At 39.2% G+C, this 17,059-nt stretch overlaps 1 protein-coding gene across 5 annotated transcripts in view; it reads left to right on the forward strand.

Annotated features, from left to right (window-relative positions):
* The window catches only part of RALBP1 (ralA binding protein 1), a 44,175-nt gene that overhangs the window by 23,957 nt on the left and 3,159 nt on the right, over window positions 1-17,059 (forward strand). For 4 of the 5 annotated variants that reach the window (XM_060121508.1, XM_060121507.1, XM_060121509.1 and 1 more), the window contains 5 exons: window positions 924-1,382; window positions 4,858-5,207; window positions 6,611-6,772; window positions 7,765-7,896; window positions 13,036-13,143. In XM_060121508.1, coding sequence (XP_059977491.1) covers window positions 924-1,382; window positions 4,858-5,207; window positions 6,611-6,772; window positions 7,765-7,896; window positions 13,036-13,143 — 1,211 coding nt within the window. The remainder of the gene's footprint in view (window positions 1-923; window positions 1,383-4,857; window positions 5,208-6,610; window positions 6,773-7,764; window positions 7,897-13,035; window positions 13,144-17,059) is intronic. The other variant, XM_060121511.1, reaches the window with a different exon arrangement.

Raw genomic sequence — 17,059 nt, forward strand, 5'->3', positions numbered from 1 at the left:
CCACCAGTGGTGTCTGAGAACTCCAGTTGCTTTCTGTCATGGTATTATGCCCTTAAGACTTTTGCCATTCTGGTTGGTGTGGGGTTTGTGGTATTGGTACTTTAATTAGAGGGAAATGTATGCAATACCTTTAATTTTTGTTATAAAATAGCTTGTGAGGTAGTTGGCTAAAGAAAAGGAGAGTTTTAGATGTTAAAATAAAAAAGAACAGTGAAACCAAACTAGGATAACTCTAATATTGATACTAAGCAGTTATCAGTGTGAAACCAGGGCTTCTGACGCAGGGAAGTGGCCACCATCCCGAGATTAGGGAGTTTCCTGGTTCTGTTCTCCCCAGATGAGGCTTCAGTCCCAGCTGCCATCTGCAGAAAGAACTTAACAGCTGGAGACAGGAGAGCAAAGTGTGATGGGGATGACGGGAGCGTCTGAAGTAGTGCATTTCGTGTCATGATTGGAGATTGCTTCACATTATAGGAACCAAATATGAAGAAACCTAAGCTAAGTAGAGTGTAAGTTAGAGGGCCTTATTCAGCTGATGAAAGAATGCTGTGCATTATATAGGGATTCTCTCCATTAGCCCTCTGTGTAGATAATACATAAATTAAGATAATAAATGATTATTTATAATAATTTGGTTTGCAGAAATTCCAATTGCACGTGTGTATAAAATAAAACCAGTTTCAAGGGTAACTGGCTCTCTGCTCGTCGCCCTCTTGTGGTCAGGAGACGTCACGGCAACGCCTCATTTTAGCTGGGAAGCCGTTGAATGAATTGCTGAGAGTACCAGGAGGGCTTGGCCATGGGGTGAAAAGCTAGGTAGCTAGGGCCAGGTGGCACTTCTTTGTCTTGTTTTCAGACATTGAAAATGGACAGTTTGACATTCAGCAGACATCTGACTCATGCTCCCTGCATTTCTTTGGCAGCTGAAGGCTATGCCGCCTTTCAGGAAGATAGCTCTGGAGATGAAGCCGAAAGTCCTTCCAAAATGAAGAGGTCCAAGGGGATCCATGTTTTCAAGAAGCCCAGCTTTTCTAAAAAGAAAGAGAAGGATTTTAAAATAAAAGAGAAACCCAAAGAGGAAAAACATAAAGAAGAAAAACACAAAGAGGAAAAACATAAAGAGAAAAAGTCAAAAGACTTGACAGCAGCTGACGTGGTTAAACAGTGGAAGGAAAAGAAGAAAAAGAAGAAGCCAATTCAGGAGCCAGAGGTGCCTCAGATAGATGTCCCGAATCTCAAACCCATCTTTGGGATTCCTCTGGCTGATGCAGTGGAGAGGACCATGATGTACGACGGCGTTCGGCTGCCGGCCGTCTTCCGGGAGTGTGTGGATTATGTGGAGAAGCATGGCATGAAGTGTGAAGGCATCTACAGAGTGTCAGGTATGGGGCTCGTGCCACATGTACTGGTTTTTAAAGGTTAGCTTCACTTCCACTTTTCAAAGGAAGGGAACAAATACTCACTTGTGAGGAAAATTGTGACACGGGTCCTAAACCTCATTCATTTCCTTGATCCTTCCAGTTGAACAAAGACCCTCACACTCTGTGTGTGTGTGTGTGTGTGTGTGTGTGTGTGTGTGTGTGTGTGTGTGTGTGTGTGTGGTGCCCCTCACCTGGGTGCCTCCATGAGGCTGGGCGTTGGAGGGTGGTCAGCAGGGAGGAAGGACATCTGGGTTCAGGACGCTTCTTGGCCACAAGACACAGTTACTGACAGTCGTTTAAGTATTTCCTGAGTTCAGCTGAGGGATGCACAGTGTTCTTGCTAAATGTTTAGGTTCTTACTAAAATGTTTAGATGTGGATACCTCTGTGTCCAGGCGCGGCTCTTATGTGCATTAGTGAAGTTGAGGTTCCATTTCTCTACGTTCCGTGTGTATGAAAACTTACATTTCATACTGGCAGGAAAGTAATTCATATTGGGTGTCTAAAATGAAGGAAAATGCATGCTGTCTAAAGTAGAAGACTCTATTTCTTACAGAGCAGGGTGGCTTTGTGTTGGTGTAGGATGCAAGTCCTGACCTGTGTGGCATCTGTGCTGTTGTCATCACGTTCCTGTGGTTCAGTGTCTTGGTCCTGGACCTTGAGGCTATAATATTCACTGTTGCTCATGCGTATTTCATGATGAGTTAAATCATACACATTTAGAATAAAGAGACTAGATTTACTTTTTCCATTTAATTGGTTCATGCACATTTCTAGAGGGTGGATTTGATATTTAAGCTTTGTTAAGAAAGGGCCAGCATGTTTGATAACTGGGGAGACCTTTACATAATCCCACAGATAACATGTTATCATTTAAGAGTGTTTTGGCTAAAATGCTACTATTTTATAGAGAATAAGATAAATGAATTAGGCACTGAATTTGAATTTATAAGTCCTTAGTTACATAAAAATAAACACATTTAAATGAATTTGAAACTTGCCTTTTAAGAAAAATTTATGATGGATTTTTAAAGATCTACACAGTACTAACATAGTTGCTTCTCTCACGTGATTTTGATAGGTGTGAAGAAATTTTGTTTTAGGTGAAAGTTTCTCTGAAGAGTTCCTACAGCTTTGTTCAAAGGATTCTTTTGTCTTTGATCTATTTTTGATGTTTGCATTCTTTTGGAGTCGGAGGTGTGGGACTCCTTCTCTGAATTCACGTGTCAGAGTGTTCAAACTGAGCTGCTCCCCTGGTTGTTGGCTCCTTGGAGGCCAAGCTTCTGCTTTGATCAATTTTTTTTTTTTTTTGCGGTACGCGGCCCTCTCACTGTTGTGGCCTCTCCTGTTGTGGAGCACAGGCTCCGGACGCACAGGCTCAGCGGCCATGGCTCACGGGCCCAGCCGCTTCGCGGCATGTGGGATCCTCCCGGACTGGGGCACAAACCCGTGTCCCCCGCATTGGCAGGCAGACTCTCAACCACTGCGCCACCAGGGAAGCCCCTGTATTTATTTTTGAAGCTCTGGCAGAATGCTGCATTCAGCACTCTGGACTACAGAGTTTATGGCTGTGACTTTTCTTTTTGAATGCTAACAGTATTATTTTCTGGTGGAGAACTCTTGATTCTCACTTATCCATATATAAGTTCCAGTTTTAAAGCTAATCTATGATTTTGCATATGCTCTTTCTGTACCTGGAAATTTGTGCACTTTTCACTTGTGCAATTTTCTGGGCAGGCACTGTTGGGGGAAAATTACAAATCTATAAAATGTATGTGAGAGAGAGAGGAGGTTTTGGTCAAGAATTTCAATTAAAATTATCACACACCATGTTTTACTCAGTAAAAAAAAAAAAAAGGAATTATTTTCTAACTTTTCTGCCTCAAAATAAAGATTACACAAAAATAAGATTCATATTATTATTTTCCTGTTTGGAGTTGTTGATTTCATTTTGTCAGTGCTAGATTAAGTTACTGATTTATTGTGATGGCATTAAGTGGTTTTCACATAAGGAATGTCAGAGCCCAGATGTAAGCACTATTGATTGTAAAATGCTGCTCAGACTAGGTGACTCTCGAGTGTTTGTGTTTACCGTTACAATCTGTCAGCCTTAGTTTGTGGCTTGTTTCCAGTAATTGGCCTAAAGTTTTTTTTAAATTGAAGTATAGTTGATGTACAAAATTATATAACTTTCAGGGATACAACATAGTGATTCAATATTTTTAAAGGTTATACTCCATTTATAGTTGTAAAATATTGGTTATATTCCCTGTGCTGTACAATATATCCTTGTAGCTTATTTATTTTATACATGGTAGTTTGTACCTCTTAATCCCCTACCCCTCACTTGCCCCTTACTCCTCCCCTTTCCCCTCTGGTAACCACTAGTTTGTCCTCTATATCTGTGAGTCTGTTTCTTTTTTGTTATATTCAAAGTATAGTTTGTTTTACTTGTTTAGATTCCACATATGAAGTATTTTGTCTTTTTCTGACTTATTTCACGTAGCGTAACACCCTCTAGGTCCATCCATGCTATTGCAAATGGCAGGATTTCATTCTTTTTTATAGCTGAATAGTATTCTGTTGTGTATAGTACCACATCTTGGCCTAAAGTTTTAAGTATCGAAAACAACAGAAAGCTACCTTGTGTTCTCATGAGCAATCAGTGTCACTGAATTATGTCACTGAAATGCACATTGGACTAAAAATCTAAAATACTTAGTGTCTGAAAAACATTTGTGTGTGTTTCTGTCCAGTAAGAAAAGCAAAACAATTCGATTTTAGTAACCCAAAATTTCACTTTTCTTTTATTGTAACCCTGTTTCAGATTAAGAAAACATGTAAAGAACTTAAACTTAGAAATTAGATGGGTATTATGTAATGAATAATTTTCAAAGAGTTTGTTTAGATAGTGAACTCACCTTTTGCATTTATGATACAATTTTTACTTATAAAAGAGTAGTCACCCACAACTTTTTGCAACGTGCTTGTATGTACTGAGTTGTATTTTATGTTGTCAGTCTTGTGACTAGTTAGGAAAAGCAGTTGGCCGCTCATGTAGAACAAGGCATATGCTTAGATTGTAGTTTAATTTTTGCCTGAATTTTTACCTACCTATCTTTAAATAAAAAACAAGTTTTTTTCCCTGAATCGATTGGCATATTTGCTTGATGTTTCTGTGGTTACTATGACTTTTGTTTTGAGTATTGAGTTTGTCCATTATCATTTAGCTTTTGGTTATTCGTCCTCTAAGTGTAGTCTTTTATCTGCTTTAATGGAGGAATTGTATGAACCGTGTGCAGATTAACACTTCATATGGTCAGGATGGCCCTTCTCTGATCTCCCCCAGGGGTAGGCACAGTGGGGAAGAAAGCTGTGTGTTGGATTTTTTTTTTTTCTTGATACTTTCTTTCTCTTTTGAATTCGAATGTTCTAAGGAATTAAATCCAAGGTGGATGAACTGAAAGCAGCCTATGACAGAGAGGAGTCTCCAAACTTGGAAGAGTATGAGCCTAACACTGTGGCCAGTTTGCTGAAGCAATACCTGCGGGACCTGCCCGAGAACCTGCTGACCAAGGAGCTGCTGCCCCGCTTTGAAGAGGCTTGTGGGCGGAGCTCAGAGGGCGAGAAGGTGCAGGAGTTCCAGCGCCTGCTGGAGGAGCTGCCCGAGTGTAACCGTCTGCTGATCTCCTGGCTGATCATGCACATGGACCACGTTATTGCCAAGGAGCTGGAAACAAAAATGAACATCCAGAACATTTCTATAGTGCTCAGCCCGACTGTCCAGGTACACGGCCGGCCCTGGGGATGTAGGGAGGGTTTCCTGTTGCTGAGTCACATACCAAGCAGTGAACCAGGGACGGTGGGTAAGGGGTTAGCCTGAATGTTGGCCTTTTTATTTCACAGTGTGGACAGTGTTGGCATGTAAGGTAATGAGCATGTCGGCCTTTTAGCTGCAGCTGTGAAATTTGAATATTGTCCAGTCTTTGGTGTGGTTTGTAAGCAGTTCCTGATGACAGTGATCTGTCCTTAGTGGAAGAGGAGCCCGAGGTACCTGCAGTTACAGTTCATCTGCAGTGTTTTAAGGATTTCAGTTACTTCCTCAAATAGCATTACTGCTTAGTCATATCACACACACATACAGACTCAGGCTCAAGGGGCCCTAACGTTATTCATTTGGTCAGGGATTTGACCTGAGGACTTCATGAAGAGGTGTATATAGAGTATTTTACAGAATCTTAATCTGAGGAGGCATTTCAGAGAGGTGGGTGGTGTGTTAGTTGGTGTCTCTTTACAACATAAATTCCTGGCCTTCGTTTTCTGCTGCTCACTTGGTGCTTGCGTAGAGCATGTGTTTTCCTTTAATTGGAGTTACTGATATTTCAGTCAGGCCAAGAACAAAGGGCAAAACATGAGATGGGGTTATAGTTTTTATTTTAAGCTTTTTAGCCAATATACCAGGTTATTATTGGTCACTGTTACAACACACTGTTACATGTAAGAGTGTATTTTCTTTCACTGAAGATTCCTTCATTGCTCGTTGATTATATTTTGGAAGCAACATGTTTCTCAAATTTCATATTAGTCAAGTTTTCAGAATTTGGTAAATATTACATTGTTACTTAATATAACTGTAGTAGGGATGTTGGTGTCACAGAAGATTCAGGTGTGTTGTCAGAATAAGTTTTAGGTAGGAAATAATTTCTTGTATTAACTTTTTAGCCAGCGTAACGTCCTGGTCTCTTAGCATTGGAGCATCTATTTAAACACGGGCTCTGGAGTCTGCCCAGAAGCATTCGTCTCTGGAGCAGGGGCTACCACACTCAGCCCAGCTCTGCAGCTGCAGGCTCCTTTGTTCCTTAGTAGATCCAGTTGCATGTGTTAAAATGTATCACAGTAACTTGAAAATAAAGAACATAAGATTTAACAAATCAATTAATGTTATGGTGCTAAAACAGAACAGATTGATGATCATCGGCCTCTGCATCCATTTCTTGGCTTTTTCCCCACAATTCCTCATAGTGCTGAGTCCATGACTTAACTCATACTTTCTCATTCTCTTCTTTAAATTGGCCGCTAATTAGCAAAACATGTCTAGTCACTACTGAGGATGCACTTAGGCAATAGACACAAATGAAATGAAATGATAATTTTAATATTTTTCTTGCAAATCTTTTCTTTTGTTTTTAGATTAGCAATCGTGTCCTATATGTGTTTTTCACACACGTGCAAGAGCTCTTCGGAAATGTGACACTGAAGCAAGTGACGAAACCTCTGCGATGGTCTAACATGGCCACGATGCCCACACTGCCCGAGACCCAGGAGAGCATCAAGGAGGAGATCAGAAGACAGGTGTGTGCAGCCCCCCTCCCAGCCTCCAGAGCCAGCCCTCGCTCTGACCCCATGGGAGACTGCAGTGCTGAGAACGATGGCCTCCTGTTCCATGAACACTTCCTGTGTGTCTGGAGCTGTGTCAGGCACACTCTTCATGGCACACTGAAGCCAGAACTTCCCATCTGGCACTATTTCATGCCAGTTAAGGCAGAACATCATAGTGGACAGAGCACATGTTTGGAAATCAAAAGACCTGGCTTTAAATTCTTGCTCTGCTCCTAATTAGGCATGTTGCTTAACCTCCTTAAGCCTTGGGGATTGCATTTAAAAATGAGTCCTCTCCTAGGTTTGATGTGAAGATTACCTTAAATGAAATAATGCGTTAAAGATGTTCACCATGGTGCCAGGTATGTTGTAAGCAGTCCAAAAATGTTAGCTTATCTGGACAAGGCTGCTTTATTGGCCTTATTTTACAGATAAGAATAATGAAATTTGGAGAAGTTAAATAACTTATGCTATGTCACCTGGTTACTAAGCTGAAGAGCCAGGATTTGACCCCAAATCCTTTGTTTTCCCACTGTGCTACTGAAACAGTGCCATTTGGTTGTGTGTGTTTGGCAAGCTCAGTAAGAAATTCAAGGCTAAGGCGTTTACTTATATTTGATAATTATTACATCTTTTGTTTGCATACAAGTTATCAAATCCCTGCTTGCCTTTCTTCCCTTTTGTCTGCTCTGAGCTCCCATTTCTTAGTAGTTGATGTGTTGGGGAAAGGGATGTGAATTGACTACTGGGAACCATTGTAAATTGATGGATTAGAACCCAATGCTCAGGCAGAAAAAATAAAGATGATTTTTCAGTCATAACCTTGAAAAAACAATTCATGCATTATGTCATTTTTTTAATGATAATTGAAAAGTAGATTCTGCATTTTTAGAAATTGCATGTGGTTTTATTTTAAAATGACAAAACATGGAATCCTATACAGTGTGTGGTGTGTTACTTTCTAGGAGTTTCTTTTGAACTGTTTACATCGAGATCTGCAGGGTGGGATAAAGGATTTATCTAAAGAGGAAAGATTATGGGAAGTACAAAGAATTTTGACAGCCCTCAAAAGAAAACTGAGAGAAGCTAAAAGACAAGTGAGTAAATTTATTATTTTGGCACATCATGTTTATAATGAAATGTAAAAAGAGTGCACTGGAATCTTTTATATACCATTTTAAGTTATTTTTTTAAAGTACAACCCAATTTATATTGGGTTGGCTGAAAAGTTCGTTCGGGTTTTTGTTTAAAAAAAAAAAGCTGAATGACCTTTTTGGCCAACCCAGTGTAAATACCTTTTGAGGGGAAGTTCCCTGATGGGAGATTTGTTCACATGTTCCTAGTTCTGGATTATTGATCCTTCAGCTTGGTATGAGGGAAATGCTTCATTTAATTTAGAAAGTTGAGTTTTTTAATTAAACAGACTATTTGGTGAAAAGATGTTTTGTCATTTCCTGCTTGGTTGTACCTGTAAACAGTTTTCCAGGCGTGAGAAGCAGTCAGATGGTGATATGTTTCAAAGACTGCAGGGGAGTTTGAGGGCTTTGAGTCAGAAACACATGGAGGTACCGAAGATCAAGAGGGGCTTTCTTTACCTGGTAACAGGCAGGGAGGCGTGTGCCTCATGATGAGCTTGGGGTTTGTGAGCCAGACTGTTGGTCTCCCTCTAGTTTAGTGTGTGTTGCTTGGCGCTGGGACTCTGAGTTTCCGGCCACGCCAAGGCTGAGGTCCCAAATCTCTGGACCCTCTTACAACCCACGTGCAGATTCAATGCCAGGGTCCAAAGACCACTTCCAAGGAACATGAGTTAGCATTTGTCCGAGTGGGACAGCATGGTCCATGGTGGGTCGCAGTTGTGGTTTTGCTAAAAGACAAGACAACCCATGTTGCTTCGAGGGCAGCAGTCTGCACTTACGTGGGGATAGCTTTGTCAGGAAGGAAGCTGTGATGGAGTTTCTACACCTGCACTCTAGGACTAGCAGACACCCTCTGTGTATTTTTCTTCCTTTTTCCCCACTTGCCAGATTATCTATCTTTTGCTTCCAGTGCCTGTTTTTGATTAATTATTCCCTTCATGATTCGGCCTGGAATCAGGTTTTAGTGACAGACCAACCAGTCCTCCTGTGGTCACTGTCCACCATGTGGCATTGCCCATCAGCCTTTAATGAAGGGTCTCTGACCCAGGACAGGGAGGGTCACGTGGGCTCGGCTTCCTTTCTCTTGTTCCTGCATCTCTCTTGGATAAAGGAATTGTGACATAGCAAACCAGAGCCAATATAGAAAGGGATGGATTACCTCTACTTTGCCAGTTTCTTGATGCTGTCTTTTCGTGTCTGCTTATTAATTCACAAAGTGCTCCAAAGGTTCCATCAAGTTAATTTCAACTTTGAGGAATAAATGACTTTTAAAGATAGAAGTAATATAACTCATTATATTAACAGACTAAAAATAAGAAAGCAGGGCTTCCCTGGTGGCGCAGTGGTTGGGAGTCCGCCTGCCGATGCAGGGAACACGGGTTCGTGCCCCGGTCCGGGGGGATCCCATGTGCCGCGGAGCGGCTGTGCCCGTGGGCCATGGCCGCTGGGCCTGCGCGTCCGGAGCCTGTTGCTCTGCGACGGGAGAGGCCGCAGTGGTGAGAGGCCCGCATACCACAAAAAAAAAAAAAAAAAAAAGCACAATATCATGTCAGTAGATGCAGAGAAAGCATTTGGCAGAATTTGACACTTAACTCATGACAGAAACTCGCAGTCACTGCCTTTCAGCCCGATAAAGGGCACTTAACAGAAAAAACCTCTGATTTACATTGTGCTTAATGGTGAAAGTCTGAATGCTTTCCTCTAAGATTGGGTATACAAGCAAGGATTTCTGCTTTTACCACTTCTATTCAACATTGTACTGGAGGTCGTTCTAGCCAGTGCACTAAAACAAGAAAAAAAGGCATATGGATTGGAGAGAAATCAGTCTTTATTATACGTAGATGATGTGATTGTCTCTATATAAAATCCTAAGGAGTCTGTACAAAATCGAATGACTTTAGCGACATTGTAGCATACAGGATCAGATGTACAAGTCTGTTGTATTTCTGTATATTCGCAATGAACTATTGGATAGTGAACCTAAAAAAAATAGACATAAATTAAAAATATATTTATATTTCAATATTGTTAAGATGTTAGGTTTTTACAGATTGATCTGTGGGTTCAATTCCAATCAAAATCTAAACAGGTGATTTTGGTAGAAATTAACAAGCTCTTCTAAAATCTGTGTGGAAATACAAATGACCTAGAATAGCCTAAACAGTTTTGAAAAAGGACAACATTGGAGGGCTCACACTACCTGATACTAAGACTGTAAAGCTATAGTAATCAAGACAGTCTGTATTGGATAAGGATAGATACATAGAAAAGAAAGTCCAGAAATAGACCAATACATGTATGGGCAGTTAATTTTCAACAAAGATGCTAAGACAATTGACTAGGGAAGTTTTTTCTTTTCAACAAATGGTGCTGGAACAATTGGATATTTATATGCAAAAAAAAAAGAAGCTGACTTTTTCCTTCTTTCCACACAACATATACAAAAATTAGCTCCAAATGAATCATACACTAAGACCTAAAAAAACTTCCAGAAGTAAACAGAGGAGAAGAATCTTACTGACTTTGGCTTAGGCAGTGATTTTTTTTTTTTAATTTTATTGCAGTATGGTTGATTTACAGTGTTATGTTAATTTCTGCTGTACAGCAAAGTACCTCAGTTATAAGTATATATATTCTTTTTCATATTCTTTTCCATATGGTTTTTCACAGGATATTGAATATAGTTCCCTGTGCTATACAGTAGGACCCTGTTGTTTATCCATCCTATATATATACTAGTTTGCATCGGCTAATCCCAAACTCCTAATCCATCATCCCTCTCCTACCCCTCTCCCCCTTGGCAACCACAAGTCTGTTCTTTATGTCTGTGAGTCTGTTTCAGTTTCGTAGATAAGTTTGAGTCATGTTTTAGATTCCACATCTAAGTGATATATATGGTATTTGTCTTTCTCTTTCTAGCTTACTTCACTTAGTATGATAATCTCTAGGTCTATCCATGTAGCTGCAAATGGCTTTTTTATGGCTGAGTAATATTCCTTTATATATATACCACATCATCTTTATCCATCTGTTGATGGACATGTAGGTAGTTTCCATGTCTTGGCTATTGTGAATAGTGCTGCTGTGAACATAGTGGTGTATCTTTTCGAATTATAGTTTTGTCTGGATATATGCCCAGGAGTGGGATTACTGGATCATTATGGCAACTCTATTTTTCAGTGTTTTGAGGAACCTGCACCAATTTACATTCCCACCAACAGTGTAGGGGGGTTCCCTTCTTACAAAAAATCTTATTATTTGTAAGATTTTTAATGATGGCCATTCTGACCAGCGTGAGGTGGTACCTCATTGTAGTTTTAATTTGCATTTCTCTAATAATTAGTGATGATGATTTCATCTTTTCATGCCTGTTGCCTGTTGGCCTGTTGGCCTGTTGGCCATCTGTATTTTTCCCTTGGAGAAATGTCTATTTAGGTCTTCTGCCCATTATTTTTTCTTTTGCGGTACGCGGGCCTCTCACTGTTGTGGCCTCTCCCGTTGCAGAGCACAGGCTCCGGACGCACAGGCTCAGCGGCCATGGCTCACGGGCCTAGCCGCTCTGCGGCATGTGGGATCTTCCCGGACCGGGGCACGAACCCGTGTTCCCTGCATCGGCAGGCGGACTCTCAACCACTGCGCCACCAGTGAAGCCCTTCTGCCCATTTTTGATTGGGTTTTTTGTTTTTTTGTTACTGAGTTGTATGAGCTGTTTGAGTGATTTCTTAAATAGGACACAAGGTCCTTGAACTATGAAATAAAAATTTGGTAAATTACATTTCATCAAAACATGCTCTTCAAAAGATACTAAGAAGATGAATATGCAAGCCAGAGACTGACAGAATAGCTGCAAAAAACACACTTGATAAAGGACTTGAACTAGTATGTATAAAAAACTCTCAAGACAAACCAATTTTTTTTAAACTTTATTTTTTTAGAACAGTTTTAGGTTCATAGCAGAATTGAGGGAAAGGTACAGAGAATTCCCATATACCCCTTCCCCCCTCATGCTTAGCCTCCCTCATTATCAGCATCTCCTGCCAGAGTGGTACATTTGTTACAATAACAAGTCAATTCTAAAAAGGCAAAAATTTGAACAGGCACTTTACTGAAGATTATATATGGATGGTAAATAAGCACATGTGAAGATGCTGAACATCATTAGTCATTAAGGAAATACAACTTAAAATCACGAGATACTACTACACACCAACCAGAATGATTAAAATTAAAAATACCAAGTGTTGACAAGAATGTGGAGCAGCTGGAACTCTCCTGTATTGCTCTTGGTTCAATCATTTTGGAAAACAGTTGGAATTTTCTTTTAAAGTTAAGCATGAGGTTACCATCTGACCCAGCAATCCCACTTCTAGGTATTTATCTAACAGAAGAAGGCATATACCCACACAAAGCAAATACACAGTGTGCATAACAGGTCTTGTTAAAATTGCTCAAAACTAGAAAGGACCGAAATGTCCATCAGCTGGTGAATGGATGAACAAATTGGGGTACATTCACATCATGGAATATTACTCAGTAAACTACTGATACAAACGACAAAATAGACGAATCAAAATTAGCAATGTGCCAGATAAAAAAGACTACTTACTGATTAATTCAGTTTATATGAAACATAAGAAAAGACAAAACCAGAGCAGTGGAAAGCAGGTTAGTGGTTGCCAGGGGCAGCAGATGGTGGAAGAGCCCAAGGGCACTTCGTGGTGATGGAGATGTTCAGTGTCGTGATTGTGACGGTGGTTACTTGACTGTATACAGTCGTCAAAACCAGTTGAACTGTATGCTTAAAATCAACCCCCTCCAAAGTATTACAGAAAGTAATTTATGTGGGAGCGTTCCGGAAATGGTGAGCACATTAAAATTGAACATTTTTCTTCCAGTGCAGCCACAAACTGAGATCCACACATTATTTTCAAAGCCCAGTTAGCAGATGCCCATATGTCCAGATGGTTCAGCTGACTGTGTCACTCTTATTTTTTCAGTTCTAGGAGGTGAGACGGAAACTTCTGGACTGGTGATGGTGTGAATTTGTTGAATGTGTTAACAGTAGGCTGACCAGTGCTTTTCATTTCTCTCACTTGACAGGAGTGTGAAACCAAGATTGCACAAGAGATAGCCAGTCTTTCAAAAGAGGATGTTTCCAAAGAAGAAATGAATGAAAATGAGGAAGTCATAAATATTCTTCTTGCCCAGGTAAGCTAAACTTTTTATTTTGTAAGATTCTTTTTTTAAAAATAAAAATTGTGTATATTTAAGGTGTACAACATGATGATTTGATACACCTCTACATAGTGAAATGATTACTGCAATCAAGCTAATTAACATTATCCTCTCACACAGTTACCTTTCTTTTGTGATGAGAGCACCTGAAGTCTGCTCTCGTAGTATATTTCCAGTATTCAGTACAGTATCATTAACTATCATCATCATTATTAGATCTCTAGACTTAGTCATTCAACATTAAGTGCAACTTGGTATTTTTTGACCAATACCTCCCTATTTTCCCCACCCTCCAGCCCCTGGTAACCACTGTTCGACTCTCTGCTTCTATGAACTCGACTTTTTCTTAGATTCCACAAATGAGTGAGATCGTACAGTATTTGTCTTTTTCTGTCTGGCTTATTTCACTTAGCCTAATGTCCTCCAGGTTGATCTATGCTGTATTAAATGGCAGGATTGCCTTCTTATGTCTGATTAATATTCATGGTGTGTGTATATGTGTTTACGTGTTTTATTTTTTAAATATTTATTTGTTTTTTTGGCTGTGTCGGGTCTTAGTTGTGGCACGCGGGATTTTTCATTGCGGCACTTGGGCTCTTCGCTTCGTTGCAGTGCGTGCACGGGCTTCTCTCTAGTTATGGCGCGTGGGCTTAGTTGCCCTGTGGCATGTGGGATCTTAATTCCCCAACCAGGGATCGAACTGGCATCCCCAACATTACGAGATGGATTCTTAACCACTGGACCACCAGGGAAGTCCCTATGTTTTTTATATATGTTTATATATATATGTGTGTGTGTGTGTGTGTGTATACATGTGTACTATAAATATATATATATATATATATATATATCACATCTTTATTCATTGATCCATTGACCATTTGGTACTTTTCATATTTTGACTATTGTGAATAATGCAGTGAACATGGGGGTGCAGATATTTCTTCAATATCCTGTTTTCATTTACTTTGGGTATATATCCAGAAGTGGGATTGCTAGATCATGTGATAGTTCTATTTTGTAATTTTGGAGGAACCTCCATACTGTTTTCCATAGTGGCTGCATCAATTTACCTTCCCACTAAAACAGCACAAGGGTTTCCTTGCTCCACATCCTCGCCAGCACTTGTTATCTTTTGTTTTTTGATAAAAGCCATTCTGACAGGTGGAAGGTGTTATCTCATTGTGGTTTTGATTTGCTTTTCCCTGATGATCAGTGACACTGGGCATTTTTTCATATATCTGGCCATTTGTATGTCTTCTTTTGAGAAATGTTTATTTAGGTCCTTTGCCCATTTTTTAATTGGGTTGTTTGTTTTCTTACTATTGAGTTGTTTGAGTTCTTTATATATATGTAAACTCCTTATCAGATGTAGGGTTTGCAAATATTTTCTCTCATTCCATAGGTTGTCTCTTCACTCCTTTGTTGCCTTTGCTATGTGGAAGCTTTTCAGTTTGATGCAGTCCCATTTGTCTATTGTATATTTGTGCTTTTGGGGTCATATCTAAAAAATTATTGCTCAGACTCAATGCCAAGAAACCTTCTCCCTATGTTTTCTTCTAATAGTTTTATGGTTTCAGGTCTTATATTTAAGTCTTTACTCCATTTTGAGGTGATTACTGTGTATGGAGTGAGATAAGGTAAGGATTCGTTTTCACTCTTTTGCATGCGGAAAACCAGTTTCTCAACACCATTTATTAAAGAGCCTGTCCTTTCTCCATTGTGTAGTAGCATCGTTGTCAAAGATCAGTTGACCACAAATGTGTGGATTTATTTCTGGACTCGGTTCTGCTCCATTGGTGTATACGTCTGTTTTTTTATGCCAGTACCACACTGTTTTGATTGTAGGATGATGCCTCCAACTTTGTTCATCTCGTTTAATTGCTTTGGCAAAAAAAAAGGGAGAGAGAGAGAGAGATTGCTCTGGCTATTTATTACAGTCTTTTGTGGTTCTGTATGAATTATAGGATTGTTTTTTCTATTTCTGTGAGAAACTCCATTGGAATTTTGATAGAGATTCCAATGAATCTGTAGATCACTTTGGTAGTATGGAAATTTTAACATTATTTCCTCCAATCCATGAACGTGGGATATCTAAATTTATTGCCTTTTTTTAATGCTATTGTAAATGGAATTGTTTTCTTAATTTCTTTTTGAGATGGTTGTTAGCATATAGAAATGCAACTGATATTTGTATGTTGATTTTGTATTCTGCAACTTTATTAAATTTATTAGTTCTGACACTTATTTGGTGGAATCTTTATGGTTTTCTGTGTATAAGATCATGTCATCTGCAAACAGTCAATTTTAATTCTTTACAGTTTGGATACCTTTTATGTCTTGTTTAATTACTCTGGCTAAGACTTCAGTACTATATTGAACAGAATGGGCATCTTGTCTTTTTTCTGATCTTAGAAGAAATGCTTTCAGCCTTTCACTGGGGTATAATGTTATCTGTGGGCCTGTCATATGAGCATATCATGTCACTGTGTATGTTCCTTCTATACTCACTTGGTTGAGAGTTTTTATTATGAAAGGATGTTGAATCTTGTCAAATGCTTTTTTGAATCTTTTGTGACAATACTATTTTTATCCCTCATTTTGTTAATGTGGTATATCACATTATTGGTTTGTGTTATGTTGAACCATCCTTGTATCCCAGAGATAAATCCCACCTGATCGTGGTGTATGATCTTTTAAATGTATTGTTGAATTTGGTTTGTTAGCATGTTTTTTGAGGACTTTTGCATGTGTGTGCATCAGGGATAGTGGCCTCTTTCTTTTCTTGTGGTGTAATCTGGCTCTGGCACGAGGGTGATGCTGGCCTCGTAAAATGTGTTTGGGAATGTTCCTGCCTCTTCAATTGTCCAGAAGAGCTTGAGAAGGATTGGTGTTAATTCTTCTTTAAATGTTTGGTAGAATTCACCCATGAAGCTATCTGGTTCTGCTCTTTTCTTGGTTGGGAGGTTTTTGACTACTGGGTCAATCTTTTTACTCGTTATTGGTCTGTTCAGATTTTCTATTTCTTCATGATTCAGTCTTGGTGGGTTTTAATGCCTCTAAGAACTTACCCAGGAAGAAATGGCAAATAGAGGGACTCAAAACAACAACAACAACAAAAAAAACTTACCCATTTTTTCTAGGTTATCTAGTTTGTTGGCATCATAGTAGTATCTTATAATTCTTTGTATTTCTGTGGTATCAGCTGTAATGTTTTCCCTTTCATTTATAATTTTATTTAAGTCCCCTCTAAATCTAGGTAAAGGTTTGTCAATTTTGCTTATCTTTTAAAAAACCAATTCTTCATTTCATTGACCTTTGGTATTGCTTTTCTCGTCTCCATTTCATTTATTTTTGCTCTGATTTTAGTATTTTCTTCTTTTTGCTAATTTTAGGTTTAGTTTGTTCTTTCTCTAGTTCCTTGAGGTATACACTGTTTGAAATCTTTTTTCTTAGTGTAGGCATTTGGCACTATAAACTTCCCTCTTCAAACTGCTTTTTCTGCATCCCTTAAGTTTTGGTATGTTGTGCTTCCATTTGCATTTGTCTCAAGATAATACCTGATTTCTTCGTTGACCCATTGGTTGTTCAGGAGTGTGTTGCCAGACTGCTGATGGTCATTTTATATTATAATTTGAGAAGCTCAACTACAGAGGTATGAATCTTCTAACCAAACTTATGAGAAGATTTAGAGGTTTTAGAGGGGCTTACTTGTTGTATTTGGCCCTACCTTTATGTAGTGTTTGCGTAAATGTTCAGCTGGAGGAAGAAACTACCTTTTGTACTGAGTGATTGCTTCTTACTGGAGACTGTTCTAGCTGTTTTATTTCATCTCATTTCACTCACACACAGGTCTTGAGTTATAGGTATTTCCTCTAATTTACAAATT

The sequence above is a fragment of the Lagenorhynchus albirostris genome, chromosome 14, assembly GCF_949774975.1.
Source record: "Lagenorhynchus albirostris chromosome 14, mLagAlb1.1, whole genome shotgun sequence".
NCBI lineage: Eukaryota > Metazoa > Chordata > Mammalia > Artiodactyla > Delphinidae > Lagenorhynchus > Lagenorhynchus albirostris.